Genomic DNA, 16,004 nt, shown 5'->3' with positions numbered 1-16,004 from the left:
CTGATTCAACCCAGGCCTAAAATTTTTTAGAATCAGAACTCAACCTCTAGTCAGTAGCACACACTCATACTTGACAGCAAGGTACTTATATCTTAGTTGGAGCATATTTCTCTTAACCACACTTTTATTTCATAGAAATATGAATTTCAACAAGCTTGTCTAACAATCAAAGTAATTTAACAGCCAAGGCCAATTTATCATCACAATTCATGCCCTCACCCACATTAAATCTTACCCGCAAACCTTTTGGTAAACAAATTGTATTTACCAATAAATCATGTAAACGTTGCTAAAATTGAAAACAAAACTTGCATTAAAAATCCAACACATCTTCCACTTAACCATATAATATATATACATATAATAATTTCATATTATTGACTAAAAATGAATTGATGCAGTTTTCTTCTCTAAAGCCTACTTATTGTTCCATCTTTAATTAAAATGCCCATTCTACGAAAAGTGGGAGGGGTCAATGTTCTACTGGGAAAACATAGCAAGAAGAATAGAGGAAAATGATAAAAAAAAAAAAAAAAAAAAGATTATAAAACTAACCCCCCAGATTCCCCTGTAAGAAAGCAATTTGGACAGACTAGAACGATTATAGTACACACGACCAAAGGGATCGAATGGCGTGGCATGGCATTCCACATAAATAGGTCGAATCAGCCAGCTGGGGTATACTAGTATTTGAACTCCTCCAAATGGCAAAGTTGGCGATGGCAGTTGCAGGCAGATTAGCTTTCTTTGTAGGGAATTTAGTTGCAGGTTTTATCAATGAAAGTTGTTCCCTAATGAGCCATATGCATATCACCCTCTGACATTTTATAGATCAGCCGGGTTTTCTCATCACCGCCTAGTTCCAAGCAGTGAACAATCTTAGACATCCCTTTATAGAAGGGCGCATTTTTTCATCGAAGCACCAAAATGCATATTAACACTTTGGTCTTTTACCCAGAACTACCAGCAACCTCTGCAGCTCTCTGTCTCATCATCTCCATCACAGCAGCCCTACGTCGTGAATCAGACTGTTGTTGAAGCCTCCTCAAATGTTCCTTAAGGTCTCTGTATTAGCAAGTTTTAACTTTATTAGGTTTAAATTGCACCAAGGAGTACATAACATATGGCTGTTAAGGAGGGAGAAAGGCAAATGTACCTGCAACGTGGTACGTGGCATTGAGATTCTTTGCATGCTCGTGCATGGAGTTGCAGCAAATACCACATTTTCTTGCATAGTAAACAGCCACCAGAAGCACGTGTTTTGCATTGAATTCCATGGCGGAAAAGCCCCTTCACTTTCCGACAATTTGGGTATTGGCAATGTGCAGAACGACATTGTGATGCATGCACCAAAAGGTCAAGCATTTTCCTCAGCTGTAAATTTCAGTAACCAATCCAGTTAGAACAACACAAAAAAGGTCTCATGTTTACAGTCATAAACTCAATTTTCCAACCATCTATTTGCCAAATCAGAAGGAAACTAATATATTCAGGGAATTATACTTTACATTTAGTGTATTTCAATGTTCAAGTGCAAAGTACCAATAGCATATCAGAAACATCTACTTAGAGAGTTCCATGCTTTTCAATGTTATCAAGCCAATTATTCACAAACACCAGTACAACCACATCCCCCCCCCCCCCCTCAAACCCAAAAAAAAAAGGGGAGATCCAGAGAAAAGCAATGATACCACTAAATGTGACATCCCACACCCGACCCAGTCGCCGGATCCGAATTCATGACATCACATTATGTTGCCGGAGCAACTCAGACTAAGTCAACCTCATTTACCAAGTAATGTGGCATTCAATCAATTAAATTCCCATGCATTCTCATCACACACTCTTAAATAATTCAAATGATTGCCAATTAATCACATTAAATGCATTCTAGGATTGTACGGGGTTACAAACGTGGTTAGGATTCGAATCCAAACTCGTGTCCAAATTCTACAGGAGGTCTCGAGACATAGGTTTCATGTCTTGAGACATGATGGATTTTATTTTGATTCTAATTGAACATGCCTTGAGACATTGGGGTCTATGTCTCAAGACCAGTCTCGAGACGAACTTCCCCTGTTTTCTTAATTTAGGTTTGATGTTTGGCTGTCTCGAGACATAAGCCACTTAGTCTCGAGACCTAAGCTAGATTATCTCAAGACTAGACTGATGTTTTTTTTGTTGTAATTATATTAAATAAATACTTCACTTAATTAAAGGGATGGCTTTAAATAGATTGATTTGATCTGGCTTGTGTATATGTCATTTACCTACTGTACTGAAGATATTGAATAGAAAGAATCCTTCTTCTTCTTTAACACATATATGCTTTGATGAGATTTAGTTAAAAGAGTTCAACAAATTCATTAAAAAAAAAATACCTGCAGAACACGTAGTTGCCTAGCCTCTTTGTTCTGTGCATCACGTTCTGCCATGGATGGATGATTTGTTAACTTATGAGGATGATCAATGCCCCCATCCTTTTTATAACAGGCATTGCACACATCATAATCAGGGCAAACTTCACATCGCCAACCTTGACCAGTTTCAATATCCAGATGACATATGCAACAGGGAGTGACAAATGCAGGAGCAGTTGGATTGTGAAGATGGTAGAGTACCATCATCGAGGAATGTTTAGCCCGTCTCAGGGTATCATATTGATAATGGTTCCCTTGACAAAGACTCAAAAATGCCTGTCTAGTATCAAAGAATTCACTCTCAAGAATGTCATCTTGATCGGTTGTATCAGTAGGGACATCAGTTATTTCAATCTGCACAATGACAATTTGTCCAAAAAAAATAAATTAAAAAAGCAAATAAAAATCTGTCTACAGAAGCAGCAACAGGCACACACTATAAGTAATTATTGTAGTACTAAGACAAACTTACTGGATAAAGAACATGTTTTTCCCTCTGATTGAAGGGATGTCTCTCTCTTTCATCACGTTTCAATTCTGCCTCATGGCACCTGTGAGGATACAAAGAAGCAAACATAAGATCCATTTATCTAGAGAACTGTCTCATAGTTGGTGGAAGCAGACCAAAATAAGGACAGAGGAAGGGAAGTTGCGTTATTGGGCTTCTAACAGGGGGAAGGGGAGTTGAGTCTTAAAACTTGAAAAATAATCAGTTTCTGAAGAGCACAAGATTCAGTTTCCTTTTCTCTAAAAGCAGAAGTATGACTGTAATGAACTGAAATTTTAAAATAAGGGAAAAGAATCACTCTGCAAATCATTTAAGCAGATAAATAGGAACACCAAGGACTGAAAAGCTTGAATGGTTTGTACTACTGTAAAGGCTGAGCAAAATAACTAATGTTTACATAAAGAATGTAAATGGTATTAATAATAAAATGAACGCCAAGGAGTTGTATAACTAGCAACCCTACTGGCTCTCCTCTTGTCCTAAAAGGCTAGGTGCTTGTCATTTAACTTCTAAGAGCAAGGTTCTAGAGCTGTAAATCAATGAACGTGAGCTGAACTTTCAACTGTCAACCAGAAATACACTAATTTGTACAATGCAGAAAATAGCCCTAGCATAGATTCAAACATGCCAATTAACAATAGAAACACTAAAACAGAGTTGCTTAACTCTGCGTATGAAAAAGAGCATACCCTTCTCGTACATAGATCAGATTGAAAAATTATAGTTTCTTGTTCTCCAGAATCATATTATTACTATATACAATCCAACTGATAAAAAACCTTGCCCGCTAAAGTATCACATGTGGTATACTTTCAGTCAAACAGACACATCCCCGCAAGTGCACACACACATATACAGGTAGGTAGTGAAAGAGAGAGAGCTCAACCATACAAGAAGAAGATAATAATAATAAGACATAGCCAAACTAGTTCAAAAGAAACAAAAAGACACAGCTAAACAGAGTAGCAATCTTACTTGTCACAAATCTGAAATTTCTTGCACTGGTTGCAGACCCAGCGATTTCCAGATACCATCAGGATACAACAATGAGTGCAACAATGCTGCAAGTGAACCATGATAAAATCTTCCCTCATTGGGCAAATGGTCTCACCAAGCTGAAGTGAAGAAAGGAGGGAAACAAGTAATATAACCAGTTAAAATCCCTTGGATCACGATAAGAAAAATGTCAACACTAGGATAGCAAGATTGTAATTTTCATATCCACTGCCTTTACACAGAAAAACATCATTAAGGAAAAAATGGGCAGAATGATTAGGAAGAAAAGAAATTACTTTATGCATCAGTAGCAGATCCTTTGATGCATTAGCAGAGAGATCAGATTGACCTGAAGCTTTTAAAGCCCTTTTTGTTATGGTCTTTTTTATTGTTCCTTTTTTGTTCAGCTTTCTGCCATCTTCTTCCAGACGGAACTGGTTAATTAGATCTTCAGCAGCCCCAGGCCAGTAATCACCATCAAAATATGGCAGTCTAGCTGCTGTTACTTTGGCCTTACATTCACCGGTAGTTACAAAGAAATGATCATACAAATTAGTAAGATCAACTACAATGTTTTCCTTGGAAGCCTTCCTTAACATTGCTAAATACCTGAAACAGCATTCATGCATATCAGGAGAATTAATAATAATGGATTATTAAAAACATAACATGAGATGCAAAAGGGAAAAAAACTTGATAATTATTTGCCTCACCATTCTCGCAGTTTATCTGATTTAGGTGTTTTCTGAATTTCTGGATGACAATATAAGATATAATCTTCACCCTTAAGTGGAGGGCAAGCCCATATATAGCAACTTGTAAAACCACGCTTCTTGCAATATTCAAGGTATCCAATCTGAACATTTAAAGTTTAAAGATGTTAGTCACAACTAAATAAAAGTGTAGAACTGATACTATATGTAAATTGAAAATCATAATTATCATAAGAGTTTGCACTTACAAGAATTTCATGGTAAACAAAGGTACGGAGAGCCTCTCCGGTAACTGCTTTAACCTCAGGCCGGAAATACTTGACTGAATCTAGGTATGACAGATACACACGACGCTGATTTGGAAATGCACATTCTGAACCAAACTCTTGAACATACATACCAAATAAGCATACTTCTACCCCTTCTATCTTCTGAAACAATAAAACTACCTGAAAGAGAAAAATGTACTTATAAGCGTTTCATAATTACAATTAAAATTGCCCTTTTCAGCATACACGTATGTATTACACTTAATCCATTCAAAAAAAAAGAACATGTGCATTAAGCTTAATTTATATCCTTCACACCTTTGATTTGTAGGGAAATTCAAGTGGATAATTCTGTTCCTGAAAGATTTCAAGAAACCGCTGCTTCACTTCAAGCTTTTTGTCAACTGATGAAACAACTCTAATTACAAGTGACTCAGCCCCAGGCACCTGAAAAAATCAATGAGAAAACAATCAATATATTCTTCCTTTTGTGTGTATATGCAGTGTGAATTGGTTTTGAATATATTTAAGCAACATGAAAGTAGAAAAAGGATTGCCATAAACAACATAGAATCAACTGTCATCAGGAGAATATTGATCACCTCATCATAACTTTTTCCTTGAACCCTTGCTCTTTCTTGTCTTTCCTGTTTCAGTCTCTTGAATAACCGCTGCTCTATGTGGTCACTAAGGATGGTTCTTGGCAAATCTTTGGCCCCAAGGACAGCACTCTGAGGTAGGGGCTTTCGCTCTCCTCTTTCTACCTCAGTAATATAGCAATTGGGGCATGTATATTCAGCTTGTCCGCCATCATTCCTTCTACCATTGAATAAAGCACAAATCTGATGCTGCCAAGCCTCGCACTTGTCACATTGAACCCACTGGAAAATATTATTGAAAAAAAATAAACATGTAAGAGCGACTATTTGGGATGATCATGAAACATCATAATACTTAAAAAAGTATGTAGAGCACGTACCCATTCTTCGATCTCTTCATCATTCTTCTTCTTCTCAAGCCTTGCCTTAGGAATGGCAGTTCCATCAACAACAATGCTATCTCCACGAGCCTCATTATGGCATGGAATACAAAAGTAATGTCGTGTATCACCAGCTCCCATTGTGTAGTACATTGCATTTCGCTTAATGCGAGCACCACAAGGACTGCAGTAAATAGGTGGGGGTTCAAAAGTAAGTCTCTCAACTGCACATAATTGACATGAGTTCTCACTCATTGAGTGCTCCATTGCTTGATTCTTTTCAGCCTTTGCTTTACTCTGTAAAAGAAAGAAAATAATTATCATCAATATAACTCATTCTATCTCCAAGCCTGGTTTTTGGTACATCAAGTAGTAAGCTAGCACTCAAATATCGACCTAAGACAACTTACAATAATCTACATACAATAATAAAGAACAGAGTATGAAATAAGTCAAAACACTATGATAAAGATACCTGGCCAACCCATCGTCTGAGACCTGTAATATGCTCCCTAACTTGCTCAGGGGTGAAGAGTTCAGTAAGCGACACCCCCTTTATTTTTGGTTTCCCAGACTTAGTTCCAGCTGCACTTTCGGAAGACTCCGTCACATTTTCCTGTTTAACTGAGTCAGGCTCCTTTTCAAACTTCGCACTTTCTTGCATAGGTAGACCACCAAATTCATCAAGTGTAACAGCCTCCCTATCAATCTTCTGTTTGCTAATGTCATCTACATCATCCTTCATCTCAATAAAAACAGGATTACCACTAGAACAACTCACGGGGACATCAGTCTTCACTTCCATAGGCTCAGGTTTAACTAGCATACACCTGTCAACATGTTGGTAATCTTGGTGCTGGATGTCCTGAGATATGTGAGGTTCAGCAACAACAGAACCTAGAGGACCTTCACTTTCAGCAATAACAGACTGAGAAGATTGCTCTATCTTCATGCGTTTTTGTGAAGGTTGTACACCTACAGATGCATCATTTGATGCAGTTCTTGAAGTCATTCTAGTTGAAATGTCTCCAGCATCATTTATTTTAGTAGAACCACCATCAGAAGAAGGCAAAACAGAAGCAGAGTTCCGACAGGCATGTGCCTTCTGAGCCTGTATAAAATTTTTAACAGGAACACAAACAGGACATGTTGGATTTGTACAAGTCTTGTAGTGACGAATCAATATCTTAGAGGGACGGCATCGAGGATATGAGCATTGAGATGATTCGCATTTATTCATATGACTCAACAACTTCCTTACGGTAAAACAATAGCTATCACACTTACCCTCAGAGGCTTTACAACTACGAGCATGGCGTAGAAACAAAAGCCACTTCACTTGATTTCTATACTGCCGATCATGGCTCCCATTTTCAGATTTAGAGATGGCGCCTCTAGAATTAAAAGGCTCTGATGAGCTTCTAGCATCAACCATCGGGCTGATAGTAGATCCATCTGCAGATATATTGTTACATTGAGCTTTATCCGGCCCAGATGTTCTCTGGCGGAATTCCTCTTGGACAGGCTGCTCATGTGATATGTTCCCTGGAATTTGTGCCCTATCTTGTGAGTGAGGGTGCCACTGGCTATGAGCAAATGATTCCATTTGTGCTACAGCCGGAAGTTTATAATCATTTTGAGATTCTTGAATCAATTGGTCTTGATGCAACATCTGTTGCATTTGTTCAGAATTTTGTGGCAGTGATGACAACATACCCTGCTGATTAGCGAGCTCTTCACTATGGTTCTGTAGAAATTGATTCTGCAATTCGGAGAGCTGAAATCGTTCAGGAGCTTGTTGATATAAAACCTCGTCATGATGTTGTACTCCAGGTTCACACTTTACTTGACTGCCTATATCAGAGGCCAGTGGAGACTGACTATAACCGCTATTGCTCAGCAAATTTTGCTGCTTCTGTTGGCGTTGCTGTTGAAGGAACTGCTGTTGTTGGTACTGAAGAGACTGGTGCTGGAATTGTTTCTGTTGATTAACCTGAAGTATATCATCTCTCGAAGAAACTGCAGGTTGAAAGTTCATCTTTTCAAACTCATCCATGGACTGGGGCTTCATATGGGCAGCCGATTGCACAGCATGTAAATTTGACTGATTATTTATTAAAGAAGTATTTGTTCTGGATGTAGACTGCAAATTAACAGAATTCAAATTCTGAGAGTTTGTCACTGATCCAACAGATGTTACAGCACCGTACAAGTTTCCAGACCCAAAAGAATCAGCATTGTTCATTCCATATCCATCAGCTGACACAAAGGATTGCTTTCTTTGAGATAACTCATTCATCCCAATGATAAATTACATATTCAGATTCATTATTACTAAATAAAATAGAAATAGAGACAGACAAATGAAACCAGGATGTTACCTTGCATTACAGGGAGCTGATGTTGATCAAAGTTTTGTTGCAAAGGTTTTGGCGAACTAGCAAAAGCTGTAGTAGTCTGATATCCGACAGGTGTTCCATGTTCGCTCACAATATGCATATTGTTGCCCATCATCCCCAATGCACCATTTAAGGACCCATGAGGTAACCCGAAAGCTTTCTGCTGCAAGCCTGACCTGATACCACTACCCATTTGGCTTCCAAGGGTGCGTAATATACGACTGTTTTGACCACCATGTGGCTTTTGCTGCTGTGGCTGGGATACCATTGTTGATTCAACAGTTGAAAGTCCAACATTATTGGAAGACTGATCATTAATGCTACCATTATTGTTATTACTATTAAATCCAGGAGTGGGAATCATTTGGCTTGCCATTCTTTGCACACCAATTGATGATATTCCACCAGAAGCAAGAGGAAAATTCGCAGGTAACTGTTGATACCCATTAGATATATTTCCTATAGAAGTACCATTTTGTTACTCTCGTTATAAAATGCTATTTAAATTAGATTATAGAATATTCGAAGGCTCAAATTTACCTTCAGATCTGGTGAAGGAAGCACTAGTCATGCCACTGCTAGGCAACAGGCTTCCTGTATTGATATTGGTAGGAGCTATGCTTGCACTGGCAGCACTTGTAGATTTATCTATAGAAGATGTAGCCACAATGCTAGGATTGCCACTGTGTGATATACCAGGAGTTGGAATCATAGTACCTACTGGAGCTGATGCTGATGCTGAATTAACAAGCTGTGGATGCCTTTGGTTGTGCACATTTCTGCTCCCCCTTAATAGAATCTGCAAGCGGTGCTCTAAAGTACTCAAATTTGTATAGTCCTCCTAGAAAACAAATTCCAAGCATCAAACGTCAAAGGAAATAAAAGAAAGTTGTAGCAAAAAGAATTAAAAGTGATCAAAAGAATGCAAAAGAAATGTGCTTCCAAGGTGAATAGGGAAAAAGGTGAAGAAAATATATGAATGAAATTGGTCAAGAAACAGACTTGCTCAAACATATTAATTTAACAAAATAATTAACCTTTGTATGAGCAATCTTAAATAGACCTTCTTCCAATCGTCTTGCAAAATCCCGAAACTTGATCATAGATGCCTCAGTAATAGGAAGCTGGTTCCGCAATTTTAAGACATCAATGCTGACGAAAAAGAGATTGAAAATTGCATTAGCTATAAAAAATTATCATTAGACATGATTATATTAAGAAGAGACTTCTATGATGGAAGGGCCTAATCTTGATGTATAGATTAATGTCTCTAGAAGCTATATAGCTATAACGATTATATGAAATCAATGACATGAAACTAATTTTCCATTGCATATGATTTAAATATCCATCTCCATGTCAAAGTACTACAAGGATCATTACATGCATCTTCTCCCACAAACATATGGATTCTTAAGAAGAACTAACAAACAATTTTTTCCATTTAGTCTTTTTTCTTTTGGGAAGAGAGAGAACTCTCTAACAACTTTCTTGAACCAGAAGCCTCCGTCACTGTACTAGACATTGGCCCCTTAAATTTGTTGAAACAACTATTATCAACTGCATATCTCAATAAGAATCAACATTATCTAGAGGTTCATAAAATGTTACACAAATAGATAGTAGATACACAACTATTTCAATGAAAATATCTTTTTCACTGCTTTCTTAGCAATATAATCCTACCAATAATACTTACTATAACATAGATAACTGAATTTGTGTGAAATTGGACATCTAAATCCTACAGTTTTGTGACTAAGTTATTTTTAAATGTTGAATTCTATGCACAGTTTGTAGAAGCAGAGAAACAAATTTAAATATTATTCAAATAGAAAGGTGTTTTTTTCAGAGGTATAAAACCTTAAAAAAATCCTACTTGAATTTCAACTAGAACCAGGAGTCTTCCCTATTGCACTAGAAATCAGGCACTTAAATTTGTTGAAATCATTTTTCAATGATGCATACATCATGTATATCTGAAGTAGAATCAACAGTATCTACAGGCTCATAAAATCCTACACAAACTGATACACAACTATTTAGATGCAAAGGTCTTTTTTACTGTTTCTTTTGCAACTAAGACGCACCTGAGCATCCAGAAGCACATTCATGTCACAAACATGTAAAATTTACACGCACACACAGAGAAAAAAGAAAAAAGAAATTACTGGAACAGAAATGTAAGCTTCTATGGATATTAAATAGCATTCAGGCAGAAAAAAAAAACAATGTTTAATGCAGCTTTTATTTCAAATTTTTCTGTAATTTAAACTAAATCAATCAGCAGATACAAACATTTCATGCATTCAGAAAAACCTAAACTTACATCTACAACATTACTTCGTAGAAAATCTTACATCTTTCCTCGCATATATTCACGAGTTCTGTGTAGGTCAGGGTCCATATTTGACATAGTATGCGGAGGACCTCCAGCAGCACTTGCACCTCCAACACCTAAACTTTGCATCTGGGCAGGCTGAAGAAGGTTCCCATTTTGTTGGGGCAATCCCCCTTGATTAGCTGCCTGACCCGATATCTGCCCAGACATATGTGCCTGAACATTCATTTCTATCCTTATTCCTTCTTCCTTTTCGCCTTGTCTTCGTAACTCTCACAACTAGCAAAAGCAGCATAACTTATTCAACACTCTGGCTTTTTGCAATCACAAAATCCACCAGACTCATGCTTCCTTCTTTTTTCCCCCTTTTAATTGTCACTTCAAATACATTGCTTTTATTGCATTTCCGCATTTACGTACCCTGCTTATATATATTAGGGGAATAGAATAAATTAACTCAAATTCCAATATTTCAATCTCAATTTCAAAATTTTCACATTGTTTAACAACATTTGAAACAGAAATTTGGAAAATTGGATTAAAATTTGGGGAATTTCGGTCAATGAAAGAAGAAGAAAAAAAAAGGCCCAATTTTGGATTCCAATATAAACACGATCCTGATTATTGAATTAAGCAGTAAGAAATGACTAACCCTAGGTTAATAATAAAAAAAGAACATTTGTTTCTTTAAACGATCAAGAAGTAAATGTAAACCCTAAAAAGGAACCTGAGGGGAAATCCATAATTGAAAGCAGAAGACACTGCGACCGGAGCTTCGAGAATTCCGAAGGTAAGACCGAGAATATCGACGAATACTGATCGGAAAATAGAACGGGAAACGGAACGGAGCCGGCGAAACACCGCCTTTAAACACACGTGCGAAGGGAAATTGACACGAGCGTACGATAGCAAAAAGAGAGAGAGCAAGATGAGAAAAAGGAGGGAGAAGATCGACTAGAGGAAAGGAAAATAAATAAATAATAAGAGGCGAGTAGAATTAATTTTTCTGGGACTGAATTAAATAAGGATAAATATACAATTTGGTACCTTAACTTGTCTTTAAAGTTTAAATTCATACCTAAGGGTTTTTTCAGTCCAATTAGGTACCTAGCCCTTTTTTTCAGTTCAATTAGGTACCTAAACTTGACTTTTTTGTCCAATTAGATACTTGAACTTGGCTTCATGGTTGAAGTCAGTCATTTACGATAAGTACTAATTTGCATTAAAAAGAACATTTTTGGTCCAATTAAATACTTGAACTTGGCTTCATGGTTCAAATAAGTCATTTACCAAGTACTATTGGACTAAAAAGCCAAGTTCAGGTATCAATTTGAACTAATAAGCCAAGTTCATGTACCTAATTAGATCAAAAAAAAATTAGATGCCAATTTGAACCTTGAAATCAAGTTCAAGTAGTAAAATAGATATTTACCCAATAAATAAATAATTCAATGGGATTTTATTTTCCATTTCAGGCAATGTGAAAATACAAACTGCAAGTAAATATGAAGTGGAAAATTGAAAATACATATAATGACAAGATTTTTTCATAGGTAGTTCCTTTCTTTTCATTTTTTAATATACTAATTTCCAATATTACTGGGTTACACATGAATTTCTGTGTTTATATTTGTATTATTTAATAATTATTTTATTTCATAATTATTATAAAAATTAATATATAATAATCAAAAAATAAAACACTTTCAAATAATTTGTAGAATATTAAAATATTATTTTTTATAATAATTTTATGTTCAAAAATAAATAAATTAATGATAAAATTATTATTGTATACAATATTTTTTGTGCATCTCTTTTTATGTGTTTTTTCCTCATAATAGAATTATCTTGGTTTAAATAAAAATAATTTAAATTAATTAAGTTTAATATTTTAAATTACTTTAACAATTATTTTGAGTTCAAATAAAGGTAAAATAATTCTATGTCGAAAAATATATGTAAATATCTTAAACAATAAATTCAAATAAATAAAAAGTATGATTTTAATGTATTAAAAGTATCGAATTAACTATTAATTTTTAAATTTAATGTTAAAACATAATTTTTCTAAAAAAGCCAACTTTGTGAAAAATTAAAATAAAATTTAATTTAAAATAAATAATAATAACATTACAAATAAGCAAATTTAGTAATAAAAAATCGAAAATAGTAAAGAAGAAATTTGAGAATAAAAAATAAAAATCTTAAATAAATAAGAAATAGAAATTAAAAAGAAAAAAAGAACAAAGTAGAAGATGGACGAGTAAACCGATGGATATAATGAACAGAAGGATAAATGTCCAATTGAATCATTTAGATATAAATCTCAACAAACTCAAATAATGGCTTTAATCAACCTTCCAATAAATAATCCTTAGCAAATTGAAGGATGAAGAGTGAATTATCAGGATTCCTTGATGAAAATCGAAAAGAAAACTACTTCTAAAAATCATAAGAAATAAATCTTGCACAAGAAACAAACTCTCAAAGTTGAAAACTTTTTAATGAAAATAATTGTCTGCTAACTAAATAAAACTCTAAACCATACTACAACTCTAATTAATCTAAATAAGAAGTAGTTTTAAATTAAACTTTTAATTGACATAAAACTCTTAAATAACTCAAAATTCTTAATAATAATTAAAATTTCAAAATAATAAAATAATTAGAGCTGATAAATACAATAATAAAAATTCGCTTCCACAGTCTTCTTTAAAACAGTCATAACTTGAGCTCCCGAACTTAAAATCAAGTGATTCAAAATGCGTTTTGAAGTTAAGAAATAGATCTTCGAACACCATAAATACATCTTAACCAAGAAACTCCTGGATCCTATTCAAAAAGTCATCTCAAGTCAAATGCTTTCCCAAACTTGAGAATTGGCAACTTCAGTGAATAGAAATTAATAAATTTCACCTCATCTATGCATATATCAATTTTTATAAATTTAAAGTTATAATAGTAATAGTAATTAGAATAACTAAATTTAATAAGAATGTACAAATAACCCTAACAATATTGTAGAAAATGATGTAGCGATGTTAGGATGGACATTATTGCGAAAGCAATTAAGCCACCAATAGTCAATGGTGCACATTTGGGTGTATTTGCTTCCATAAAGGCAAAAAACATGAGTGATTATGAGATGTAATAAATGATCATATAAAGGAAAGATTGTCGTATTACCATTTGAGAGTTTCATGTTAGGTGGATATACACCACCTTCATTGGTCTCGCCAACATTAGGAAGCTCGAGAAATTTGGCAAGAGAATTGATCATGAGAATTATCTTTTGTTCCATAAGATAATAGTGAATTGCATTAATCAACTAATTGGAGTGATGTCAAGGATGGCATTGAAATAAAAGGCCTAAACAAGATTTTCATGAGTTAGGCCTTTGATTTTCATAAAAGGAATTCATCTTAGCTCCTTAAAAGTCGAAAAATAAGAGAATTTGAAATTGGATGAGGTCCACAAAAAACAATATACAAGTCGAGTGAGTTGGACCTTAAGGTTCACGAAATAAATGAGATATAAGTTATAGGCATCATCATCTCTAAAGTATAGTTGCAATAAGTTCAAAGATGCACTTACATTAGATGAAACATCCTCCAAACCCTTGGGGTTTTGTGGCAGCATGTTTAATAGACATGGGTTTTTGTTTGGATGAAAGAATGATTGAATGGAAGACTTAATGGTGACAAATGAGTGCAAGGTCCTAAATGATACTAATTTTGTTAATAGGTGAAAAGTGAAAGGTGAAAAAATGAAGGTTTTGAGGAAAATTAGCAATGGGTAGTTTAAAATAGTCTACAATGATAAAAAAAAAATCACTCTTAAATCATAAAAAATATCAACAATATTGAGAGTAATTACAAAAATAGAAAGACTACCTTAGGTCTTAAATGATTTTAGAAATAGTGTAGAAAGTTATTGTGTATAAATTTATTGTGATGCTTTTGAATGTTTTTATTTTTTGGTAAATTATAAGAGGTGGGCAAAACCCAAATAGCAATGTGACTAGTATAACTTGAATCCAGGCCACACCTGGGGCAGTGAACACCTTGGCCATCAAGCCAAGACACGAGGTTCAATGCTTTTGAATGTTTTAACAATGAATTTTATGCAATAAAACCATGAAAATTAACATTAACTATGTGAATTTCGAAAATTTTTAATCAAGTAATAAATATGCTATTTTTAAATTTGGTATAAAGTGATGTAAAAAGATGTTTAAAAAATTAAAGAAACAATAAAATTAACTAATTTGTGAATAAAAACAATAAAACTCTTACAGATATTAATGAAAATTAAAAACAAAAGTTGAAAAACAAAAGACTTATTTAATGATTTACCATACTTTGCTAAAAAATGCAAAAAAAAAAAGATAAAAAATCACACAAACTCTATATTAAACATGTTTTAAAATAATTCTAACACATGCAACTTAATCCTAAAAATATAGACATACACAAAAATCATAACATGTTCAAAAAACAAATTGACATAGTGACTTCCTTATTCGAACTAAAGGCAAATTTGAATACAATATGCTAAGTGTTAAAAAAATGTGCAACACTTATGACATAGAAGTTACACATAACATATTTCAAACATGTTTGCATATTAATACACCTAAGCACAACATATATGAACATATGTACACACGAATCACAAAAACCACCTATTAACAATAAATTTGCACTAAAAAATTAGGTTTGCACAAAAATTATTCGAGTATATAAATATTAATGGAAAACATAAATAACCAAAAGCAAATTGAAAACCAACAATTTCTCATTCGACCTAAACCATAACCCAATAAAATTCAAAATCAAATTATTCACACACATTTACCTTGAACCAACAACCAAATTATCATTGCAACTACAATCAAAGCAACAACCAAATTATCATTGCAACTACAATCAAAGCAAACAAAAAATACCAAAACAAGCAAATAATTAAAGAAGAAGAAGAAGAAGAAGAAAGTCTTCTGTTTCAGCAAGCCCCAAATAAGATGTACAAAAGCAATGGGACAGGATAAGAATAGAGAAAAGAGAATCAAAATATAAAAAAATGGAGACTCAAACATACCAAATTTAGTCAAGAGTTCACCAGAAAGTTCTAGACAAAAAAAGCTCAATCCAAAAGGTCAAGGAGAAGGTCTCATGGAGAAGATGAACTTATCGAAATTAGGCAACCAATTGACAAGAATGGGTACGGATCAAAGAGCTTTTTCAATAAGGCTTCGAATTTAAATTAGTGGAGTTTCAAGCCATTTTAAGAAAATCCATAAGGTTGAAAGATGGGGGGCAAACTCTGGTTTGATGTGTTTTCTTTATTAGTAGAGGTTAGGTGGTAGCGAGATTACTA

General features: G+C 34.4%; 1 protein-coding gene across 1 annotated transcript; it reads right to left on the bottom strand.

Annotated features, from left to right (window-relative positions):
- Positions 1-106: 106 nt before the first annotated feature.
- On the bottom strand, positions 107-11,612 carry LOC108456865 (histone acetyltransferase HAC1-like). Its single transcript, XM_017755587.2, has 17 exons — positions 11,353-11,612; positions 10,645-11,046; positions 9,322-9,436; positions 8,825-9,125; positions 8,267-8,743; positions 6,361-8,144; positions 5,886-6,182; positions 5,509-5,787; positions 5,225-5,353; positions 4,886-5,086; positions 4,638-4,780; positions 4,221-4,533; positions 3,904-4,043; positions 2,893-2,971; positions 2,382-2,774; positions 1,157-1,374; positions 107-1,065 (listed from the first exon to the last, which is right to left on the bottom strand). Exons 2-17 carry the CDS (start codon positions 10,851-10,853, stop codon positions 951-953), a joined length of 5,193 nt encoding a protein of 1,730 aa, XP_017611076.1. The 5' UTR covers positions 10,854-11,046; positions 11,353-11,612; the 3' UTR covers positions 107-950.
- Between the last annotated feature and the right edge of the window lie 4,392 nt (positions 11,613-16,004).

This window comes from Gossypium arboreum, chromosome 6 (genome assembly GCF_025698485.1).
Source record: "Gossypium arboreum isolate Shixiya-1 chromosome 6, ASM2569848v2, whole genome shotgun sequence".
Classification (NCBI taxonomy): Eukaryota; Viridiplantae; Streptophyta; class Magnoliopsida; order Malvales; family Malvaceae; genus Gossypium; species Gossypium arboreum.
The sequence above is the reverse complement of the archived record's forward strand: the minus strand, read 5'-3'. Positions and strand labels throughout refer to the sequence as shown.

Bases quoted from the DNA above. Each gene is read 5' to 3' on its own strand.
- LOC108456865 (XM_017755587.2), bottom strand. From the start codon at position 10,853: ATGAATGTTCAGGCACATATGTCTGGGCAGATATCGGGTCAGGCAGCT. The intron at 1,375-2,381 runs GTATTTTTTTTT...TGAAATTTACAG, and splicing joins GGCAACTACGTGTTCTGCAG to CTGAGGAAAATGCTTGACCT. The intron at 1,066-1,156 runs GTACATTTGCCT...TTGCTAATACAG, and splicing joins TGCCACGTACCACGTTGCAG to AGACCTTAAGGAACATTTGA.